We start from the raw sequence: 23704 nt of genomic DNA, 5'->3' as shown, positions 1-23704 counted from the left end.
TTTCACGTTTAAAAAAAGGAACTTACTCTTTAACTGAAAGGTCGACCTCCTTAGAAATCCTTTACATAATGTTGTCAGACACTTATAATAATAATAATAATAATAATAATAATAATAATCTGAGCCTGTCAGCGGCAAAACAAGCACTTTTGTGGACGTAAATTGAAGGTGCGCAATTGCCCAATTAACTTACATTTTAGCTTGTTTCGCCGCTGCCAACTGCAACGTTCTTGCTTAATACTGGACCAATGTCAAAGATTGTCGTTCTCATCAGTCACTTAAATACAAACACATAGGAAAACAGGGTTACAATTTAAACACTTGGATCATAGAGAATGCTAGAAAAATGGGTGAATGCATCCTCATGGCTCATTATCTGGTCATTCATAAAGGTTTTTACCGGCCGTCCTGCCAAACCACCGAGGTACTGGGGTCTCCCATCAGGCCCCAGGATGATACCAGGCTCTCCCTTCTCCCCCTGAACAAAACAACAAAATGAGACATCTTAAATAGATAGCTAAAAGGAAAACAAATGAAGGGTCATTTTCTTAACTACTAGATCTACTCAGATAACAAACTACAGTGCTGTGCTGCATTGTTTTCCTTCACGTTAAACTCAAATTAAAAATCCTATGATATCCAGAAATAAAGTTATGCTTTTTCTTGCAATATCTGCCATTAATTTGCGAGAGGAAAAAAATAAAGTATTTATGTTCGCTAGACGGATTAATAGAAAAACCAAGTCATTAAGTTAAAATAGATATCTATGTAAACTGTAATCACAGGGAAACATATTCATTTCTTTAACTTAAAAATAAATATGAAGAAGAATCTTTTGAATTTGAAAAACCTGTATAAACTGAACACCAAAGAACAATATTAACCCTTGTGTTGTCGTTCTCAAATCTTACTTAAAGAGAAATATGGGTTTCTTTTTAACCAAATTACCCAAAACGTTAAGTACAATTGCAAGTACTTGATCACTACTTTCTTTGAATTTTGGGTATTCAATGTTTAGGGTATTCAATGTTTAGGGTATTCAAAGCTTATTAGGTATAATTTACTAGAATACATATTCCAAAAAATAAGTGTAAAACTAGTGGTAATAAGTTGGTGTTAGTGAAAAATAGCATCGAAAACGTGACAAAAACATTGAAAAAAGAAGTGCTTTAAAAAAGGGACAAAAAAATCACATTTGTCAAAAATAATCTAAAAAAAAAAAGTGTTAATGTTGACCCAGAAGGACAACAAGTGCATGGTCAACTGGAAGACAACTATGCAAATTATTAACAATATACATAAGTAAAATAAATAGCCAAAGCTATAACACTTCTGTTTTCTTTGTAACAAAATACTGTTGAAAAACAAACAGAACTAAACTCCTGGAGATGATTCGAGCATGTTGAAAATTCTCCTTCAATCAAGTTCTTTTACATTTACAAAGTCAATTAAATGGCTACTGTTTCACAGTACTGTGCAGGGTCCGAAATTAACACTCTACTGATAGCTAGTGTTTAACTCAGGCTAATTAATTAGCTAGTGAGGTGCGATTTTTGGCAGCCAGCCTTCCAAAAGAAAGCACAGGAAACGGAGTGCTTAAAACGCAACTTGCGATGTGATCTTGTGATCTGGACGGGAAGGATAACTCTGGGAGTTGGAAGGGGTGTGTCGCGATTCTGCCTTCTCACACCGCGACGCCGGTTCGTGGTTCTGATCAGACCGTCGCGATTTCGGATTCATATCGCATGTCCTAATGGTGCTGTACATTTTGATGTTTGAATGAAGTTTCTATGTTGATAAATGTGGAAGGAGTTAATGTGCAAAAAAAAAAAAAAAAAAAGGTATGGAAAAATAATAATAAATACGTAGAAGAACATAATTAATTAAATTGTGGATTTTCTTACTTTAGGTGCATATCCTGGAGGACCAGAGTCTCCCTTTTCTCCTTTTGGTCCGGAGGGCCCCTAAATGAAAACACATAACACCCTGACTTCCATCCTTTTTCTCATATCGATTGGACTTCTCCAATCTGTGTGATATCGATGCAGTGATACATACCGGGAATCCTGCTCGACCCGGAACACCACCTCCTCCCTAAAGAAGAGTGATGACACATGAAGAAAATGAGCAAAAACTCTGTAAACGTATTCAAGTAACTTTAGTTTAGAGAGGTTTATGGTGAGGTCAGTTAGGGGACCACTCACCTGCAACCCTTCGCTCCAATAAAGGTCATTATACTACAGCAAGACAAATGTAGGTCTGTTAGTGTGAAGGCAAACAAACGGCTAAGCAAGGCAGTGGCTGTTAGTGAATATGAGTAACTCAAGCTAAAATCTCAACAAGTGATTTAGGCTATGTTCACACTTGGTGTCTTTTTTATTAAGATGCCAGCGTCTGTTTTACAATATAATCCTATAATCCAAAAAGGTCCTTAGCACTTTTATTTAAACGCCACCGCCAACGTTTTTTTTCTTCCTGCAGCTCAGAGCATTTTTTTGAAGTTGAAAAAAGTTCAGTTTTGCTTTGTTGTAATTGTCTATGTATATGCATGTCCTTTTTACTTTCTTTCTTTTCTTTCAGAGAAGTGTAGTGAAACTCCCCCCTATGTTCTAACTGATCCTACTTTTAACTCACAAAAATGTAAAATAAATAAATAAATTATTTTTTTCTTTCTCTTTCTTATCCTTTGTACCAGGAACCCGTAAATCATTTAACAAAAGAGAAAACACATATAAAAAAAAAAAATCCTACATTGTTTTGATACCGGTTGGCATCAATAAATATTTAAGAAGTACATTTTTGACGTAGCCAGACCTGTCGTTTCCATAAGAACAAGACACAATTTTATCTCGGACGGGCTGCTGTAGCAGTCAGCGGTGGAACAAGTATTCAGATCCTTTACTTCAGGGAAAGAACTAATACCACACTGTAAAAATATTCTGTTACAAGTAAAAGTCCTGCATTGAAAATGTTACTTCAGTAAAAGTCTTCAGAAAATGTAGTTAAAGTATTAAAAGTAAAGATCAATGTAGTGGAGTAGAAGTAGAAAGTGGCATGAAAAGAAAAGACTCAAGTAAAGTACAAGTACCTCAACATTTGGACTGAAGTACAGTACTGGAGTAAATTCTTAGTTACATGGCACCACTGGTAGCAGTAGCTGTTACTATAGCAACAAAAGAAGGTCTCTGCTGCTTTTTGGAACCAAAACGCAGGCAGCTTCTTCTTCTTTTTTAACTACAAAAGTGCCCTAGTCAACTTTTTCTCGTCAACAGAGACGCCAAGTGTGAACACGGCCGTAGGGATTAAACGACAAGCTGTCAAGTGAGGGGTTAAGTTCTCAATCTCTATGGTAACGGCGGGACTGGACATCCGACTCACATCGCTCGTCTGGTAGATGACTTGTCCTGGAGGCCCGGGAGGCCCTGGAGGTCCAGGTAGCACTCCGTCTCGCCCTGGCAGACCCTGCCACACAAATGGACATGAAATCATTCGTAAGAAGAACAGAAGGACACACATTGACATAGTATATATGTATCGACACATATTGAGAAAACAAAAAAGTACTTTGGTTTGCGACACTAATGACCTCGATGGTAAGCACATGGTAAACTTTACACCTGCTAACGTCAGCGTGTTAGCCCTGTCATTGGGAGTGTGTTAGCATGCCGGTGTAGCATTTAGCTCAAAGCACTGCTGCACTTCAGTAGATCAAACTTCAGTTTTTGATATATACTATGTATGTAGGTTGTAAATGTTATTCTACACTTGTATATACATGTACATTCTTCTACAGTCTAAGTATTTTTCTGGTATTTTGATCTTTTGTTATCTCATTTTTTTAATCTTATTTATAGTATTTTCCATCCATCCATCCATACATATATGTAATAATTGGAGGAAGAATAGGCATATGTTTGGGATTCGACCCCCTGCCACCAAAACATCATTTCCATTACATTAATTAAATATATTGACATATAAACATATTCTTTTATATATTTTGCACATGACTCACCCTCTCTCCTTTCTCTCCTCTGTCTCCCCTTTCACCCTAAAAAGAACACAAAGAAAAGAAAAAAACGGAATATGATTAATGTGTCTAAACTACAGTAAAGAAGTCTCGTGGTGTTCGATTTACAAAAATAATCCCAGAATTCATCTGGCCTCCCACCGGCTGTCCTGTGAACCCGTTGAGACCGGGTATCCCGGGAGGTCCTCTTGGTCCCTCTGATCCTTTGTCTCCATGGTTACCGGGCAAACCCGGCCTACCCTAGAAAATCACAATACAACATTACTAATACTCATACTCCTACTGGAGCGGTTAAACTACATTGAACCTTCAGAAAAGTATGCTTGAATCTATCTTATTTTGTTTAGATACAACTTGATTGATTGATTTCAAGAGTATACCTCATTTTGAGACATTAAAAGACACAAAGACATGCAGACTCTGCAGTATTACTTACAGGCAGCCCTGGGACACCAGCTGGACCCTGGAAGACAGAACACATGGAAACATGACGCAGGGCGTCTACTGTACAGACATGAGCTGTGTTCCAAACCGTTCCCTCATTCATTCACTCACTCACTATTCCCTATATAGTGTTTATTTTATAGTGAACTATGTAGGGAACGACCAAAGCAGATTTCGGACACTACACAGAAATGTTCTAAACATCGCTGCGTCAGGAGCTGCTCCGGTTGTTTGTGTGACGGAGGCGGTCGAGCCCAGCATCACGTAAACAAACGGAAATTAAAATACTTCTAATATGTCCCTGAAACAAACCGAGCACTAAAGAGAATATTAAAGTAGGGCTGGGCGATATGGAGAAAATCAGATATCACGATATTCTTGACCAAATACCTCGATATCGATATTGCGGCAATATTCTAGGGTTGACAATTGGGGCTTTAACAAAATATCTTCACACTTAGATTTCAGATCAATAATCATCAGTAATATGGACATAATGTCTAAGTGGGGAAAAGGCAAATAATAGAACAGCTAGAACAGTCTGGTAAGTTCAGAAAATAACATCACTTTACTGTAACGCAGCCTTTAAAACCAGGAAAAGACAACACTTATGTCATATCATGATATCCAAAATCTAAGACGATATCTAGTCTCATATCACGATATCGATATATTGCTCAGCCCTATATTAAAGGTTGTATATTATACATGTTGCATGTTAAATGTCCACTGTTAATATTTTAACATTTTTTTAACATTTTTCCTTTTCAGTTTCTGCGGGGGCTGCTGCTTCTTCTTCTTCGGGAACGACCGCGTTGCATTGTGGTATATCTCACTGATCAGCTGTTTCTCTACCCCTTTTAAAAAATTATTTTATAACGATGGAGTCTAACCTCCAAAGACTCTGTACATTTCATATTATGCATATGTACAATAAACCTTTGCATGTCTGCAACAAAGTCTCTCCTGATTGAATATAGTGCGCAGTTTCCGTGACGGGGAACGGTATCTAACACAGCTAAAGTTTCACGTATGGGCGAGTGCGTACCTGTGGTCCAGGGGGGCCACTGAGTCCAGACCAGCCGTTGTTCGTCTCGTAGCCATCCTGGTCACCGTGTAAGGAGAGAGGAGCAGAGGTCAGTGTTGTAGTCGAGACCACCTAAACCGAGACCAAGTCGTCACCGAGAACCAGAGTGTGTCGAGACCGAGGCAAAACCGTGGTTGGTCCGAAATCTCCTCCTCTGCACTACAGACTCAACATTTATACTCTCGTTCAACGTACTTTTGTGTAAATACACAGTAGTGTGTGTATCTTTTTGGACGCACTGAGCTGTTAACTTTCAACGTCACTTCCTGAGAGCCTCCTCGCTGTTTGAAGCAAGGGAGTAAGCGAGCATCCGGAAAGCGTACCTCCTATGGGGAAATTCTAGGCTAACAAGCCATCACCTGCCGTTAGCATTCCATTGACTCCCATTCATTTTGACGTCACTTTGACAGTGAATAACTTTACATCTCAAGCGTTTAAAGACTCTATTTGTCCGTTGTTTATTTCTAAAAAAACACGACAATGTATAAAAGGCTCCATTACTTTGTATCTCACGATTGTGTCATGACCACGAGACCTACTGTCGCAGATTAGAGGAATTACCGTATAGTACAGGAGAAGCTCGCAGGCAGTTTGGACTTCCATTAGCTGTTTAAGTGTAATTACTAATGTTAACTATCATTTTAGTGATCAATAATTAGCCTGTGTCTATGTTATCTCCTTACATATACCTACGCTCTCCGTCTCTGCTAGATTGGGAATGATTGAGATTTCTCTTGGCACAGCTACCAGAAGACTTCCAACTTTCAGACAGGTTGCTCACGTCACATCTACGTCTTCAAGCTCAGTTGGAGGCTGCTCAGTAACGCTCAGCCATCACCGGGAAAGTGACGTCACTGGTCTCCGTCGAAGTCTATGGCGTCGCTGTGTCCATTTCTTTGACTGTCTATGGTTTGAAGACGCGTAAACATGGTATCCCCTGCCGACCTCCGCTCGCCAGATAACGCTTCAATTACTGAAACGGGAATAACTAGACCAACATTCGTTTAAACATGTAGAAATGTAAATTCGAGCGTTATTGACGTTACAGAGCTCCTCGGTTTCTGTCAGCTTGTCAGTTATGAACATTGTCGTTGCTACCGCTTTGCATTGTGAGATATTTATGCCGGTGTAATGTCCAGGATTGCATACTGTAATACTTTACCGGAAATATTTTGCAACTCACATACTATTGGTTATATACTAAGGTTTCGGACATACTAAAAAAATCTCACATACTGTTTTAGCTACTAACAAGCATGTTAGTGTGGGATTTCGGATGCAGACCAAGACTTTTTTTTATTTTTGTTTCAATCCTGGAAGATGACCCAACTCTATTTATTTTGGTTGCATCTTGACAACTCTCATTGCTCTCACCTGTCCACATAAGAAAACCCAAGTCACTAAAAGTTCCAAGAAGAAAATAAGCGACAAACTTTGAAAAAAAGAGACAAAAACTTTGAAAAAAAAGAAGACGGTAGAAAAAAGTAAGGAAGAAAGGCAAGAATAGGTCAAAACAAACGACAAAACCTTCAGCGAAGGAAAAACAAGGAGAAAAACTTTGAAAAAAGCAACAAACTTGGAGAGAAAAAAAAAAGACTGTAGCAGTAACTACAGCCTTGTAAGTGAAAAACATTACCCCCTGCAGTCCTCCAAAGTACCCCTAGGGGGACACATATCCCCATGTGAGAAACACTGTCTTACAGGACCCACTCTCTCTTTAGCAAGGTTTATAACCCCTCTAGCGCGCAGACTAATCCTATTGAACTGGTGCCCATCCCGGGCGCTGCGTTCTAACTCCAACCCTAACCCATGCACCTGTGTGTGTGTGTGTTTACTCACATGACCAACGCCGTACGGTGGCCCCGGTGGCCCAGGGGGTCCAGGGGGTCCAACTGGTCCCATGGGACCTGGAAGCCCTGCCAGCCCGATCTGCCCCGATGTGCCCGGCAGTCCTAGATCACCCTGAGCACCCTGAGGCACAGGTAGACACTCCTGTTATCAGCAAGTAGTGAGATTACCCTGAACGCAACAGCAGCAGAATAAGCGAGGAACAGAGGACAAAAAGGTGACGTGCATGAAACGTGTGCAGAGATAGAGACAGGGGTCAGGCAGAAGTCTTAACAACGACAAAAACAGATACAGTAAGATGTCACACTTGGAAAAAGTGAAAGTAACAGTAGTGGAAGAGTAAAAGTACGAATACCACACTTTAAGAAAAACTCTGTTACAAGTAAAGGTCCTGCATTGAAAATGTTACTTCAGTAAAGGTCTGTAAGTATCATCAGGGAAATGTAGTTAAAGTATTAAAACATTGTAGAAAGAGTAAATTATCCAACCAGCTGTGTGTTTAATGGTCTGATCATCTCAGCTGGACTTGTAGGTCGTTATATTGTCGGCTAGTTTACTTTAGAATAAAACATCAGATTTTATATATATTTTATAGATTTTATAACTACATGTGTTTTGTGTGCAGGAATCTTAATGTGTAAAGTAACTAGTAACTAAAGCTGGAACAGATGAATGTAGTGGAGTAAAAAGTATAATATTTCTCTCTGAAATGTAGCGGAGTAGAAGTAGAAAGTGGCATGAAAAAAAAAAAAAAGACTCAAGTAAAGTACAAGTACCTCAAACATTTGTACTCAAGTACAGCACTGGAGTAAATGTACTTAGTTACATTCCAGTACTGGAAAGTAAAGCACCTCTTGTCAGTGAAAGGTTTAGGAAATATAGCTTGGATGATGTGGTTTCAGAAAGTGGAATCATTCACAGCTGGTTACAAACAAAGAGATGGAAACCGATACAAAACGAGGAACTCTTTGGGAAAGAGGAAGGAAATCCCAGAAGCACCCCCCCCAGTACCTGAGACCCATTACACACCGTAGAGGATGGAGCAAAGTAAGAAAACAGGCCCGTGAAAAAGTTGGAGTCTTGCGAGTTTCGCTAGAGGAAGGCAACAAACAGGGAGGAGAGAATCTATGTGGATGCACCCGCCACAAATGTCCTCATTTTCATTTCAGTTCACTTAGTTTTTAAAGAAAAAGACACAGAAAAAGAAATCTGACTTAACTCACCTTTTCTCCAGCTGCACCTGGAAGACCAAGATCACCAGAGTCACCCTTGAGAGGGGAAAGACATTCAAAGAGAAAATGTGGTAAGACTTTCAGAGTCTTCCCTGGGTTCATCGAAGACCTAGGTGCGCATATTTCGCCCAGGAGTTTAAGGGTCTTTCCTCAAGAAAATGTTTTTCAATAAATAATTAAAAAAAATAGGGGCAGCAGCCAAGCTGTTTTTGGCAGCACCTAAGCTTAACGGATGTGAAATGTGGCAACAAAAAGCACCAAAAACTTTGAAGAAAACATTAATGTGAACGTCTACTAACGTTGTAGGTGGACTTCTTTAGCGAGTTTAGTCTTTAAGCTTTTTTTTATGTTATTTATGTATTATCTGCTCTAGCTTTTCCAACATTTTAGACACAGATAACGGCACATTCAAATCAAATGATTATGATACGATGACACCCCAACGGACAACTGGGTTGTTATATTTACTTGCCCGAAGTGGCGTTTTACTTGCCCCGGGCCATTGGGCAACCCTTAATGTTGAACCCTGCCTCATAGTGTGTCGTTATTACAAAGTGTTACCGAAAAGGGAAAAGAACATTAAACAGTTTACAGCCACGCTAGGAGCTTATAATAACTCGCTGAAATACCTCAACAACCCTTAAGGCTCTGACACACCAACCAGACGGCCGACCGTCGGCAGGAAAGGCAGTCGGACTGATCAGTCTCCCCGAGTTGGTCCAAAAAGTGCCTCGGGACACACCGAAGCGACGCCGACTTGAGCGTACGTTCTGCGCGTGCGCGAGATGTAATACGCCTCCATAACAGCAGGCTGCGCTAATCTGTACTGTCGCCCCAAATAATGAAAACCGGCAGCTGATTGGACGAACGCGTCACATGGGCCTGGCTTCTCCCGAATTTCAAAGTCGGACCATAATGGCGGCTCGTTCGGAATACGATCTCGTATTTTCCGAAAATAGTTCACCGAAACGTGTTTCTGAAAACATTTTAAGAGAGAAATAGGCCGTGCAGTTGCTGAATCTGTCTTCATTTCAGATCGACAAAGGTCAGTTTAAAAGATTTTCGTCAGATTTTGAGAGGCGTTCGTCACGCTCATCCTGCTCATCATTTCCGGGTTAGCACTCCACCAATCAGATGGGTCACTGAGTCCGACTGCCCACTGGCCAATTCAACCCAAATGAAGGCTGATGGCGCCTCCGACTGACGACGGCACGGATCGCACCGAACAGACTCGAGTCACCGACCTCGCCAGACTGTCCGACGGCCGATAATCGGGTTGGTGCGTCAGCGCCTTTAGATGGATCGGGATGGAAAACAAAAGAAAACTGCCCGTTTTTATCTGGAACTTGTGAGAAATATTCAGCAATCTCGCATCAGTCTGTGCATTCTCACCTTCTCTCCTCTGAGTCCGGGTTGACCCGGTCTACCGGGAGGACCGGGGGGGCCCTGAAACGGCACACAGGATAGGCACAAGCAATCAGTGTTTAAGAACGTGTCACTGTTTTTGTGTAACACCGATTCATTTCCTGACAATCATCTAATCGACTGAAAGACTCAACGTTGTTCCGCTCTACATCCTACGATGAAAACGGTGTCATGCTACTCACTGGCAGACCGGGGGCTCCGTCCTGTCCTGGTGGTCCAGGGGGTCCGAATGCTACGGGACCGTCGGATCCCAGAGCCACTGAGACCCCAGGGGGGCCGGGGGGGCCTGGGGGGCCCGGAGGACCAGGGACACCCTGGGTAACAAACCACAAAGTCATTACGTTGTGTAAAAAAGACCAAAACGCGGTTTAAGTCATTGAGTACGTTTACATGCACGCCAATATTTCACGATTATTCCGAATATGACAATATTTGGAATTGGATACAGGACATGTAAACAACATATATCATCTGGATTTTCAGAATTTAGCATTTTCTGATAAAGACGTGTATAATTGGGGTTTTAGAGGCATTCGTTGGACATCCAAACAGTTCGGTCAATCTACAAAGTGATTAATCGGCTAATCATTTATATTGTTGGCTAGTTTCATTTATAATAAAACATCAGATTTTATAAACTACATGTGTTTTGTGTGCAGGAACTTAATGTGTAAAGTAACTAAAGCTGTAACAGATGAATGTAGTGGACTAAAAAGTACAATATTTCTCTCTGAAATGTAGCGGAGTAGAAGTAGACCATCTCTTAATAATATAATTTAAATGATCATCGACGTACCCGGATTTTGTTCAGGTCTGGGAATCCCGAGCCCTCCATGTCAAAGAACGTCTAATCAACACATAATAAAAACACGTGAAAAATTGAGACAATAACTGAAACTGAAAGAGAAGCGAGTCTGAAGTGTGTGGACGTACGGGCCGGTCCCCGGTGCCCGGTCCGGGCGGTCCTGGTAGGCCCGGGGGGCCTCTGGGTCCGGGCTGACCCTCTCCAACCTCCCCCTGCAAACATTCACACATTATTAGAGCGGTAACAATCCCACAATCTGCTGTGCAATTAACTGTGTCCGAAATAATTGCGATTAACAATAACATTGTCTCTTCCGGTCAAACTTATAAAAATATTTATTCATGAATTTATTTTTTTGCCGTTTAGGCCTTTAGTGGGGGCGGGACTTAAAAGCGCTCTGTCTCTATGAAGTAAACTACGCACTCTGTATTATCATAAAACAAAAAGGCACCGCTAAAAAAAAAAAAGAACAGTCTTTACTTTACATTTTAAAGTGCCGTTTTCTGCTGATCTTTTCTTTGAACTAAACACAGAAAATCTCGGAGCGTCTTTCACGATATGTCGCAGCCTCTCCCGATGCGTTTATAGCGCTGGCTGATGTCGAGATGACAATTACACACACACAAAAAAACCCTGATATATTGTGCCTGCCCTGCAAGACGCAACATAATCCATCCATCTTTATTCCACTCCAACCTTTTGGCCCTTAGCTCCAGCAGATCCTGTGTTTCCTGGTAACCCTCGTGGCCCAGCGGGACCCTGGGAAACGGGAGCAAAAAAAGAACAAAATGACACCAGCAGTTTTTATTTTTTATGAAATGATCTAGAAACATCCCATTGTGTTCAATGTAAACAAAGATGCTTACAGCTTTTCCATCCTCTCCTGGATCGCCCTGAAAGATGAAGCAACCAGTGAGTGACATTCATATAGAACAGGGGTGGCGAAACCTGTGGCTCTTGAGCCGCATGCGGCTCTTTGGACCCCCCTCTTAAGGACCCCCTCGAAATATTTGAGGATTCATCTCCAGGGGTTTATGCTTCTAATGAAAAATACTCCCTGTACTCACAGGTTCTCCATCGGTTCCTGCAGGTCCTGGGGCCCCGTCTGACCCCGGTGGTCCCGGTGGTCCAGGGGGTCCAGATACCTGCTGCACCACAGAGCCATCCCCGAGCCGAACCACCTCCGCTGCAGGACCGGGGGGACCGGGGAGCCCCGGAGGCCCCGGGGCCCCACGCTCTCCTTTATTGCCGGAGTATCCGAAGCCAGAACTACCCTGGTGAGGAGGAAATGGAGAAGAGTTCTTCAGATAGGCCTGTAACAATGATCACATAATTGTCTAATTGAAAAAAGTGGCGAAAAAAGTCAAAACCGTCTTAAAAAAAAAAACATCCAAAAAATTGTCAAATTTTGTAGAAAAAAAACGGTCAAAAAAAGCATTAAAACTTCATTAGCGTCGAAAAGAACGCTGAAAAAAAAAATGCAGAAAAAAGCATCCAATGGCGGGAAAAAAAACGGGGGCGCCTGGGCAGCTCAGTTGGTAGAGCGCGCGCCCACATGTAGAGGTATATTTCTGACCAAATACCTCGATATCGATACCGCAACGATATTGTAGTGTTGACTATTGGTGCTTTCACAAAATATTTACACAATGAGATTTTTGATAAATAATCATCAGTAATGGGGATATAATGACTAAGTGGGTAAAGGCAAATAATAGAACAGTTACAACAGTCTGGTAAGTTCAGAAAATAACATCACTTTACTGTAATGAGGCCTTTAAAACCAGGAAAAGACAACACTTATGTCATATCACGATATTACGATATCCAAAATCTAAGACGATATCTAGTCTCATATCACGATATCGATATAATATCGATATATTGCCCAGCTCTAAGGCCCAGGGTTCGAATCCGACCTGGAGAGATTTCCTGCATATCTTCCCCCCCCCCCTCTCCCCTTTCATATCTAAGCTGTCCCAATGATTCGAGGCGGAAACGCCCAAAAAAGAAAAGACAAATGAAAAATGAAAAAAAAATAAGATAAATTCCTCAAAAAGCGTCAAACATGGGCGCCCGGGTTGCTCAGTTGGTAGAGCGTGCGCCCATATTCTCTATTTGGATAAAACTGGACCAAACGAGGTAAGTGTGAAAGCAACGTAGAAAAATCTAAAAGAATAAAATCTCCTGAGGTGTGAACAAGGTTAACGTACCTTTGTGCCTTTGTCTCCCTGAAATAAAGAAAGAAAAGACAAATATGTAATGTGTAAGTATTGTATGCAGCTGATGACACCGATACACGAAGGGATGGTTCTACCTTCTGTCCGCGTTCTCCGCCCTGAGAGGACGAACCGGAGGAAGCGGCGCTGGAGCCTGAGTCTCCCTTCGGCCCTGCGGGGCCCGTGTCCCCCGCGGAGCCTTTCGCTCCTTTGTCGCCCTTCTCCCCTTTAGCGCCGCCGGGACCTGAAGGACGCGTCACATACAAATAAATAAGGAAGAACTTGGTTTTGGAGCCCAGCGTCGATACATCATGCAGAGGACGGTAATCAGCTCTACTTGCAAATGCATGCTCAAAACAAAAGCAAGAGTACACATACTGACCCCTGGCCCCACATGTTATGCACTTAAAAGGTAACTTTGCTTTTTTTCAACCCTATTTTTCTATGTGTTTGTGTCTAAGTGACTGATGAGAACAACAATCCTTTGACATTGGTCCAGGATTAAGCGAGATCGCTGCTGTCTGCAGTCAGAGAAACGAGCTACAATGTAATTTAATGGCAATTGTATACCTTCAATTTACGTCCACAAAAATGCTTGTTTTGCCGCTGACAGGCTCAGATTAATATTCTAAGTGTCTGACAACATTATGGAAAGAATTTCTAAGGAGGTCGGCCTTTCTGTTAAAGAGTAAGATCCTTTGTTTAAACATAAAAACATACGCGAAATTACGTTCGATAAACCCACCATTTTAGCATCGTAAAATACACTTTGTTCAAAGTCGACAGAAACGAAATAAAACTATGAAAAGCCGTTTTGGGTCGTCTTTCCTCTTTTCCAACCATCACAACTCTAGTTTTGGTTGAAATAAACACACAGTTTACCGATTTACATGTGAAAATATGTTGGCTCTATACACGCTAAAAGTATTGCTTTTTTTTAAATGGAGTCTGGTGGGTTCAGCGCTAGCAACCTCAGAGCTGTTTCTGGTTAAACAGAAAGGCCTTAAATAGGTTTTAAAAAGGTCTATCTCTGTAGGGATCCTTTCCATAATGTTGTCAGACACTTAGAATATTAATCTGAGCCTGTCAGCGGCAAAAACAGAACTTTTAGTGGACGATGCACGGAATTTCCTGCTGCACCGGCGCAATCGTGCAAGTGGAACATCGTGGATATAGACTACTGCCATGGTAACGTTATTAGCTTAGTCTCAGAGAACAAGGAATGAGGAATGAGAGGAGGAATGAGAGGAGGAAACGTCAGAGCAGGAGGAATGAGAGGGGGAAACGCCAGAGCAGAGGGAATGAGAGGGGGAAACGCCAGAGCAGGGGGAATGAGAGGGGGAAACGCCAGAGCAGGGGGAATGAGAGGGGGAAACACCAGAGCAGGGGGAATGAGAGGGGGAAACGCCAGAGCAGGGGGAATGAGAGGGGGAAACACCAGAGCAGGGGGAATGAGAGGGGGAAATGGACAGAGCGGACTGGGACAAAAATCCGGCCCAATTTAAGGTTATTTGCTTCATAATTGCAAAAGCCAGCCTCATGTGAGATTATGGCACCAGCAGCATGAGGCGCACTTACAGGCTTTCATAATTAAATAATACATACAATTCATAAAACCTTCAAATAAACTACCATGGCAACATCTTAGAATAGGATGGACATTTCTTGCATATTTAAAACATATTATTCAAATACTTAAAACACCAAAGTACAAAGACATAGCGGACCAGATGCAAGCTTTTATTTTGAAAAGCAGAAGCCCAACGGAACCAGACGGGAGGCTCCAGGCTGCAGCCGTACAGTCTTGCATATTTTTTGTCAAACTCGTGTGAAACGCCAGGGATTTGGGGCGCCCAAAAGTTCACCGGCCCTTCTGGGATTGGCCAGATTGCCAGTCCTGTGCTCATGCACTCACCACCCCACTGATAAAACTGATATACATGTTTCAGTATACTTAATTATGGGTTGATTGAAATTGGCTTTCATTTAATCCTTAAAATCTTTTGTCGGGGAACTTAAGCGGGTTCATACGATGTTGACCGACCTCCACCAACATGCTCACCGGCCCCGGTTTAACACATGACAGCCGGAGAGACGCAGCGCTCATTCTATCCTGTGATAGGATGGCCACATGTTGATTAGGACATAATCCTAATCTGTCCTTCTGCCAGGCGCTACCTGTTGCCCCCGGCGACCCACCTCTCGGGCCCGGCGTTCCGGGCCGGCTGCTGTCCACCGACGGCTGCCGAAACCCGACGTCTACAGGCAACAGAAAACCAGCGGTGGAATGTAACTAAGTACATGTACTCCAGTATTGTCCTTCAGTCCAAATGTTGAGGTACTTGTACTGTACTTGAGTCTTTTCTTTTCATGCCACTTTCTACTTCTACTCCACTACATTTCAGAGAGAAATATTGTACTTTTTGCTCCACTACATTCATCTGTTACAGCTTTAGTTACTAGTTACTTAGTGACAGAAAAGGATTTTCAAATATATTTTTAAGCCAAAAGTGAATTTCTTTTTTCCCTGCGAGCCACTTATTTAATACTCAAGTGACAGTTTAAATAAACCATTCCTGCCCCTTCATCTAACACTGCATTACTGAGTGTACTTTTACTATATACTATTTTAGTGGGTTGTACATTTTTATTTGCCACTTGTATATCCGTTTTTTTTTACATACTTTCCATTGTATTTTTTTTAGGGCTGTCAGCGTTAACGCGTTAATCGCGATGCCATTAAGGGCCGACGCAACGTTTTTTTTGTTTTTTTTAAATCGCATGCCGGCATTTATTAATTTATTTTCCACTTCACTCGGCTTGGCGTCGTGCCTAACAGGCTACTATTTTGACCCTTTGCAGCACCGTTACTTATCATCAAGCTGCCACTTCCTCGTATCACATCCTGCTGCTGCAGGCTGCAGGCATGATGGAGAAAGACAGCAGCAATGAAATCCTGAATGGAGCTTTTTATTTTCCAAAACTCCCGGACGGATTGTAGACACGTCGAAAGTCATATACACATTGTGTAAAGCCGAATTAAAATATCACCGAAGCACGTCAAGCTTGAGCTACCAGCTACGAGCTAAGCATAATAGTACAGTTATTAACGTTGATGCTACCCGCTAGCATGCTACGCACTCAGGTAAAGCACTATTTTGGAGAGTGCTACTCCCCGACCTGTTGATGAAACCAAATCCCAAAAAATTACTACAGCTCCTGCGAAACGGGTGGCAACCAACTGCAGACCTGTCAGCATCGTAGAGGACTCGGGTCTTAAAGACGTACTACGGTTGGCCTGTTCTGACCCGTCTTATACATGGCCGTCGAGGGGGACAGTAGTTTCACCATACACAGCCTGTATGACACGGAGGAAGCAGCTAAACTGGAACTGCTGCAAGGTCCAAACGCTGTCTCATTAACCGCTGATCACTGGACGTCAGTGAGTAATCAACATTATTTAGGAGTTACTAAACACTAGATTGACTCTGGTAAGGATAGGGTTGTTTAGGTTTTTAGTTAGGTACTTGGAGGAATTGTGCAATAATGACAGATTCAGACATTTTTCTTTTGTTTACAGTAAATAAATAATTACAAATCTTAAAATCAAGTTCATAAAGTCACTTTCTTTGCATTCATTTGAGTCCCAATCAAGATCCACTGGTAAGAATTGCTTTCCATTGTTAATATGTACTTAAAAACAGTTCTGAAATGCAAAATAATAGTATTTTAATCATGTGATAAAATTTGCGATTAAAAAAATGTTTTATCGTTTGACAGCCCTAATTTGTTTTAATCTTTATTTCTAGTAGTTCTTGTATTCTATCCTATTTATTATTTCTTCTGTATTTGTGCTGTGTGTCTTGTATTTTGCTGCTTTAGCACTGAAATTTCCCAATTAGGGATCAATAAAGTCTATCTAATCAAATGCAAAACCAGATGTACTTTACTTCTTTAACTATCCACCAGAGGGCGCTAAAGAGTTTCAAATCTCACCAGCATGTTGCTTTCACTGTAGTTTAACAGAACGTTCCAAAAACATCTCACTTGGGCCTTTTAGACAATTTGGAAAATCTGGTTTTAAACTTGCAAAGTTCTGCTCGTACTTGCTTTACTTAATTGTACTTTGTTTTGTATCGGTATTATCCTAATTTATCAAATGTTATTCATCAATTCTTCAATTCAGAAAGTTTGGAAGTTGTATCGTCTTTTTTTTTTATCCTTCTTATGATGGTGTATTCTTTTCTGCGGTGTTTTGTTGTTGTCTTTGTAATATGCCCCTCAATAATCTGGGGGTTATGTATTAAGTCTAGTTTTGATTATTATTCGGTTTGATTTAACTGACAGATGAAACACAAACACTGGTAGGTGAAAGCAGGAAAGAAAACAAATGTGTATGCATGTGTGTGTGTGTGTGCATGTGTATTTGTGTTTGTGCGTGTATGTGTGCATGTGTATATGTCTGTGTGTGTGCGTGTGTGTATATGTGTCTCTGTGTGTGTGTGTGTGTATATATACATATGTGTGTGTGTGTGTATATATATATATGTGTGTGTGTGTGTGTGTGTGTGTGTGTATATATATATATATATATGTGTGTGTGTGTGTGTGTGTGTGTGTGTGTGTGTGTGTGTATGCACGAATGATTGCGAGTGGCAGATAGCCGCGGTAGTACCGTGTTTTCTCTCTCTCATAATATTGGAATATTCAAGTGTCTTGTTTCTTTCTCCCGTTCCGATATTTGAGTTTAGAATATTCGTTGACGGCGCCGCTGAGGAGCCTTTACCTGTTTCTTTGAGTCTGGTTCCGGTTGAGGATATCAGAGGGGGTTCAGGTACCGGCCGGAGGGAAGCAGGTGTGGTCTGCAAAACAGAATGCAGAAATACAGAAAACAGTTTGATTTGCATTGAGAGATGATTTTATGGAAAGTACCCCATGCCAATCTCTAGGTATGGTGAAGGCTATGTGATGATGTGGGGGGGTTATTTTAATTCCAACGGCCAAGGGAACTTTATGAGGATGCATAGTATCCTGGATCCATGAAATAACTGGCCTTTCAAAATAAAAGTCTGCCTGCCTCTATGGGTATTTAACATAGGGGTGTACTGACTTATGCCCCCTGTATTTTAAGAACATTTATGTATTTACGATACATTATTCATTCACAAAGAAAACTGGTGTCCTTAAAGGTTGGATTTTTCTTTATTTTTTTAATTAAGGCATTAACATCAATTTCCTAAAGATGATTTTTTTATTCCTCTTTTTAGTCAACTTTAGCGTGGGTGTCCTAATTTCTTCACATGACTGTATTTGTCTACTGAATGTTTACTACTTCATGTCTATTTGTTGAATGTATAGAGAGTTAACACCTACCAAAGTCAAATTCCTTGTGTATGTACTGTAAGTATACTTGGCCAATAAAACTGATTCTGATTATTAATTAATGAAATAATATGCTGTATTGGTTGTAATTAGTTGTAACAGGGATTCGTATCGAGCAGGTTTTATTTTTTTTATTCGAATGACAGTAAGAAAAGACCAACCTTCACAGTGTGTCCCGTTCGTCTCCTGTTGCCGTCGCCGCTGCCAAAGTCACCAGACGCCTGCGAGACGGAGAGAGACATTTTTCACACAAAAAACATTCAGACACTTTGACTGAAATATTGAAAAAAAAACAAAAAAAAAAACAGAATACTCACAGCGTCCTCGTCGTCCTCGTCGTCACACAAACTCTCGGCCGCCCGAGGGTTCCCCACCACTCTCAGATCTGCAATCTCACCCTGAAAACACACACACACACACACTAGGGTTGCACGATATATGACACAATGTGATATTGCGATATCGATTATGAATATTGCGATATTGATATTAATTTTGATATTTTTAAACGTATGTAAAATTACAAAAGTTACAGTATAGTATAAATATATAAATAAGGACCATGTCTACAGAACAGGACATGTTTTACTGGTTGGTTAGTATAAAATATATAAATAATGAGAACAGGACACAACTTTTCTTTCTCTTCTCTGATTTGTTCCGTTTTGTTGTCTCTGTTTCTTCACTTGCATTCTTCACTTGGAGTCACTCTGTCGAAATATGCACACATATGGTACGCTCCATAGGGTTTGTAATGTGGTACGCTCCATAGGGTTTGTCACGTTGTGGCCCTGTGCGCCGACGTACACTAACATGTGTGAGTGGCACATTAAGCACGGTAACCGGCCAATGACACAGGATAATTACAGCGTTTCAAGCTCTAAATCAAACACAAGTGAGCCACACGGCCAACGGACGGGACGCAGCGCTCCACAAAATAAACTATATATTGCATACCTATCGCAACACTTTCGATATATTGCGCAACGTGATATCGCGATAACGATACTGAGTCGAAATATATCATGCACCCCTAACACATACTGAATGCTAATATTTCACCCTGACTCATTGTTTGCAGTCACCAGCGGTGGAAGAAGTATCCAGATCCTTTACTTCAGTAAAAGCACCACATTGTAAAAATACTCTGTTACAAGTAAAAGTCCTGCATTGAAAATGTTACTTCAGTAAAAGTCTGTAAGTATCATCAGGGAAATGTAGTTCAAGTATTAAAACATTAAAGAAAGTGTAAAGGATCCAACCAGTTGTGTGTTTAATGATCTGATCATCTCAGCTGGACTTGTAGGTCGTTATATTGTTGGCTAGTTTACTTTAGAATAAAACATCAGATGTTATAACTACATGTGTTTTGTGTGCAGGAATCTAAATGTGTAAAGTAACTAGTAACTAAAGCTATAACAGATGAATGTAGTGGAGTAAAAAGTACAATATTTCTCTCCGAAATGTAGCGGAGTAGAAGTGGAAAGTGGCATGAAAAGAAAAAGACTCAAGTACAGTACAAGTACCACATGTTGGACTGAAGTACAGTACTGGAGTAAATGTACTTAGTTACTTTCCACCACTGGCATTAATGATTTTAGATTCCTCTGAAATCTCCAAAAAGATGGAAAAATATGAGAAATGACTCATTCCGGGCTGAATATTGTGTCAGCTGTCCTCTACCAGGGGGCTGTATTCTGGCTTCTTAACACGATACAGACAGTTCGGATTTAAGACTTTATAACGCTTGACATGTGTGAATATTCTGCCTTGGAGACCAGTTTGTGTCCTTGAAAAACTTTTGGATGATTTTGTCAGAAAAAGCCCAGAGATAGCAGCTCAGAATGAAAAGTGTTTGGACAAATTTGCAGTTTCAACTTTTGTCACGAGTCATATCAATTTCTTCTCCGTTTCCAAAGGCCATGTGACCGTCACATATGGTCACCTGGGTCACTGACTGGGCGCACACTGAAAGGTCAGAGGTCAACAGGCGAGAGGGGTGGGGTCAAGTAACAGATTTACAAGAGCGTGGAGGGCTAAGTCTGCCCTTCCTGTTGCCTGTGACCCATGTTGATAAAGTAGAGGGATCGTTGAACTCTCTGGAAACTGATAATCCTGAAGGTACTGACCACATAGACTGTAAATTGTTGAAAATATCTGCTGCGTACATTTCCAAATCTGTCTGTCATATTTTTAATAGATGCTTGATCAGCTGTGTTTGTCCAACATTATGGAAAGAAGGATAGATTTCTCCTATTCCAAAAGACAAAAAGTCAACTTTTAATGGTCCAATCAGCAGGCCTATCAGCATCTTGCCTGTACTTGGTAAACTTTTAGAAAAAATTGTGTCCGTGCAAATTCAACACTATCTTTCTACCTCTATGTTCCAACATGCATAAATCCAGTATAAAACATTTGGAGCATTTTGTTATTGACATTAAAACAAGCGGTTTCTTTAAAAAGTACATTCTTTGCAGTTCAAATACGAATATAAATGGTCTATTAATGTTTTCAGTCACTCTACTGGCACCGCTATGTTACAAATGTCCGATAGCTGGCTTGCATCAATTGACCGGTCGATGTTTGTGGGCACAGTTATGCTAGATTTCAGTGCTGCGTTTGATCATGATCTCTTAATTGGTAAACTTATGTGTTATGGTTTGAAACACTCCGCTATTTTGTAGTTAAGAAGTTACCTGTCTGGTAGATCATAGAGAGTATATTACAATTGCACTTTTTCAAACAGCAAGGCGTTAAGACTGTGGTGTTCCACAGGGGAGTTGCCTTGGGCCTCTTCTTTTTGCAATTTTTACCAATGATCTGCCACTTGCAATTGGGCAAGCAAGTTTGACAATGCATGCTGATGATTCTACCCTCCATTATGCTGCATCCACATGTTCTGAGCTTAATCAGGTTCCATCTAGCGAGCTCAACATTGTACTTAATTGGATAAAAACAAACAAACTTGTGCTTAATGCATCAAAAACAGTCTGCATGAAAATTAGCATGACCAAAATGCACCAACGTCTTAAATGGTTGAGTGTTGAAAAAAAGACTATAAGCCAATGTGCTTACTTTGTTGCACTCTGTTATTAAAACTCAGACACCATCATTTATTTTTCATAACATAACTTACAGTTCAGATATCCACACTTATTTAACAAGAGGAGCCAGTAGGGGGTAGATGATTCCACCTTTACCAAAATCCAATAACCTGAAAAAAACTTTTATTGTGGAATAATATCCCAAATAACATTTGTTTTATCACGGGAAAGGTACATTTAAAAAAGAAAGTCAAATCTTACCTTCACTTAAATTATTAACATGTTTTTTTTTATCTTATTGTGTGGTTAAATATTTGCTTGGTTTGTTATTGTTTTTATTTAATTTTTATTTAAATTTTTTGTCTTTTTTGTTATTTAGTTCTGTATGCAGATATTGTTGTATTCGTTTTACTTTCTTTTATTTCTTTTCTGTATATTCATTAATGTTTTAATATTGTCTGATTAAATGTTGTTTTGGACCCCAGGAAGACTAGCTGGTCTTCTAGATGTCAGCTAATGGAGATCCTTATAATAAATACAAAAACAAAATACACAATCATGCTGTGAGGTGCCACAGGGAGATATTAATAACTTTTTTCAACCTGGATTTTCCTATGTTTTTGTGTCTAAGTGACTGATGGGAACAATCTTTGACATTAGTCCAGTATTAAGCGAGATCGCTGCAGAAATAAACACATAGTTTACCGATTTACCTGTGAAAATATGTTGGCTCTATACACGCTAAAAGTATTGTTTATTTAAATGGAGTCTGGTGGGGTTAGCCCTGTAGGGATCCTTTCCATAATGTTGACAGACACTTAGAATATTAATCTGAGCCTGTCAGCAAGAAATAAAGCACTTTTAGTGGACCAAACTGACAATGCACATTTGCCCCATAGGTCTGTAGGGTTACATTGCAGATTGTTATTGTTAAAAATGGTAGATACCCTTTAAAGAGGGATCAGACCCAACAAAGAGGTCAAACTTCCACACACACAGACATAGAGAGAGACACACACACACACACGCGGAGAGAGAGACACACACACTGACATAGAGACACACACACCGACAGAGAGAGAGAGAGACAGACACACACACACACACACCGACATAGAGAGAGAGAGAGACACACAGACACACAGACACACACACACACACAGACATAGAAAGAGACACACACACAGACACACACACACACACACACACACACACACACACACACACACACATACATACATAGAGAGACCCACACAGACACACACATGCTCTGTTAGCACACAGTGAATTACTCTTGACTTTTCCACGTCCCGTGGGTGACATTTGGAGCCGTTTTTCATTCATTTCTGACAGAAATGTGATGAGCAAACATCTCTTCAGCACTTGAGCATTTCCTCTACTGGTACCCCAGAGTTTATAGCCAGAAAAAAATGGACTCATCTTCCAAATGCTCGTGTGTCAAATAGGTGCATCTCTAAAACACAGATGTTATAGTCTGTAAAAGTGATTATTTTGTTCACCAGTTACACAGCAGACATGTACTTTTACTCATTAAAGACAATGCTTCAGTTATATAATGTAATCTAGTGTCCGTTTGTATGTCAGTAAAAGAATATTTTTATATACAAGGATATTATTCTTCATCATATTCATAGTCAAATATGTTTCAAACCTGCACCTCTAAAGTCTGTATTTAATGTTTAATGATAACTTCTCCAAATGCAGATGAAAAGTGCCTCGTTCTTTTGCTGCTAGCATGGCACGCCCTCATACTCTGCTTCTCACTGGCTAGTAGTCCTTACCTAGGTACTGTCAGGGCACGCCCTCATACTCTGCTTCTCACTGGCTAGTAGTCCTTACCTAGGTACTGTCAGGGCACGCCCTCATACTCCGCTTCTGACTGGTTAGTAGTCCTTACCTAGGTATTGTCAGGGCACACCCTCATACTCTGCTTCTGACTGGCTAGTAGTCCTTACCTAGGTACTGAGCACGTGCGACTCCCAACAAAGATGTTACAGAAGTGAGATGTCTCACTCTGTAGCTAGAACAGAGAGCTCAACACACAGGGTGAAAAGAGGAGCTGCAGCAATGTGCAGTACAACAAAAATATGGTGTTTTTTGAAAATGAAACCATGTAAACCTATTCTGATACCTCTAAATACAATTATGAACCTGAAAATGAGCATAA

At 40.7% G+C, this 23704-nt stretch overlaps 1 protein-coding gene across 6 annotated transcripts in view; it reads right to left on the bottom strand.

The window, feature by feature from the left end:
• LOC144512556 (uncharacterized) overlaps window positions 1–23704 on the bottom strand; it is a 73825-nt gene that overhangs the window by 15345 nt on the left and 34776 nt on the right. For 3 of the 6 annotated variants that reach the window (XM_078243329.1, XM_078243324.1, XM_078243328.1), the window contains exons 3-27: window positions 18790–18870; window positions 18634–18693; window positions 17877–17952; window positions 15290–15349; window positions 13189–13334; window positions 13085–13102; window positions 11939–12145; window positions 11738–11764; window positions 11568–11630; window positions 11000–11083; window positions 10863–10913; window positions 10249–10380; window positions 10034–10087; window positions 8633–8677; window positions 8439–8501; window positions 7401–7532; window positions 5523–5579; window positions 4467–4493; window positions 4172–4270; window positions 4016–4051; window positions 3379–3462; window positions 2205–2237; window positions 2059–2094; window positions 1905–1964; window positions 401–478 (exon numbers count right to left, since the gene is read on the bottom strand). In XM_078243329.1, the coding sequence (XP_078099455.1) occupies window positions 401–478; window positions 1905–1964; window positions 2059–2094; window positions 2205–2237; window positions 3379–3462; window positions 4016–4051; window positions 4172–4270; window positions 4467–4493; window positions 5523–5579; window positions 7401–7532; window positions 8439–8501; window positions 8633–8677; window positions 10034–10087; window positions 10249–10380; window positions 10863–10913; window positions 11000–11083; window positions 11568–11630; window positions 11738–11764; window positions 11939–12145; window positions 13085–13102; window positions 13189–13334; window positions 15290–15349; window positions 17877–17952; window positions 18634–18693; window positions 18790–18870 (1809 nt within the window). The remainder of the gene's footprint in view (window positions 1–400; window positions 479–1904; window positions 1965–2058; window positions 2095–2204; window positions 2238–3378; window positions 3463–4015; window positions 4052–4171; window positions 4271–4466; window positions 4494–5522; window positions 5580–7400; window positions 7533–8438; window positions 8502–8632; window positions 8678–10033; window positions 10088–10248; window positions 10381–10862; window positions 10914–10999; window positions 11084–11567; window positions 11631–11737; window positions 11765–11938; window positions 12146–13084; window positions 13103–13188; window positions 13335–15289; window positions 15350–17876; window positions 17953–18633; window positions 18694–18789; window positions 18871–23704) is intronic. The other 3 variants (XM_078243325.1, XM_078243327.1, XM_078243326.1) reach the window with 3 other exon arrangements.

The sequence above is a fragment of the Sander vitreus genome, chromosome 24, assembly GCF_031162955.1.
Source record: "Sander vitreus isolate 19-12246 chromosome 24, sanVit1, whole genome shotgun sequence".
Taxonomy (NCBI): Eukaryota; Metazoa; Chordata; class Actinopteri; order Perciformes; family Percidae; genus Sander; species Sander vitreus.
The sequence above is the reverse complement of the archived record's forward strand: the minus strand, read 5'-3'. Positions and strand labels throughout refer to the sequence as shown.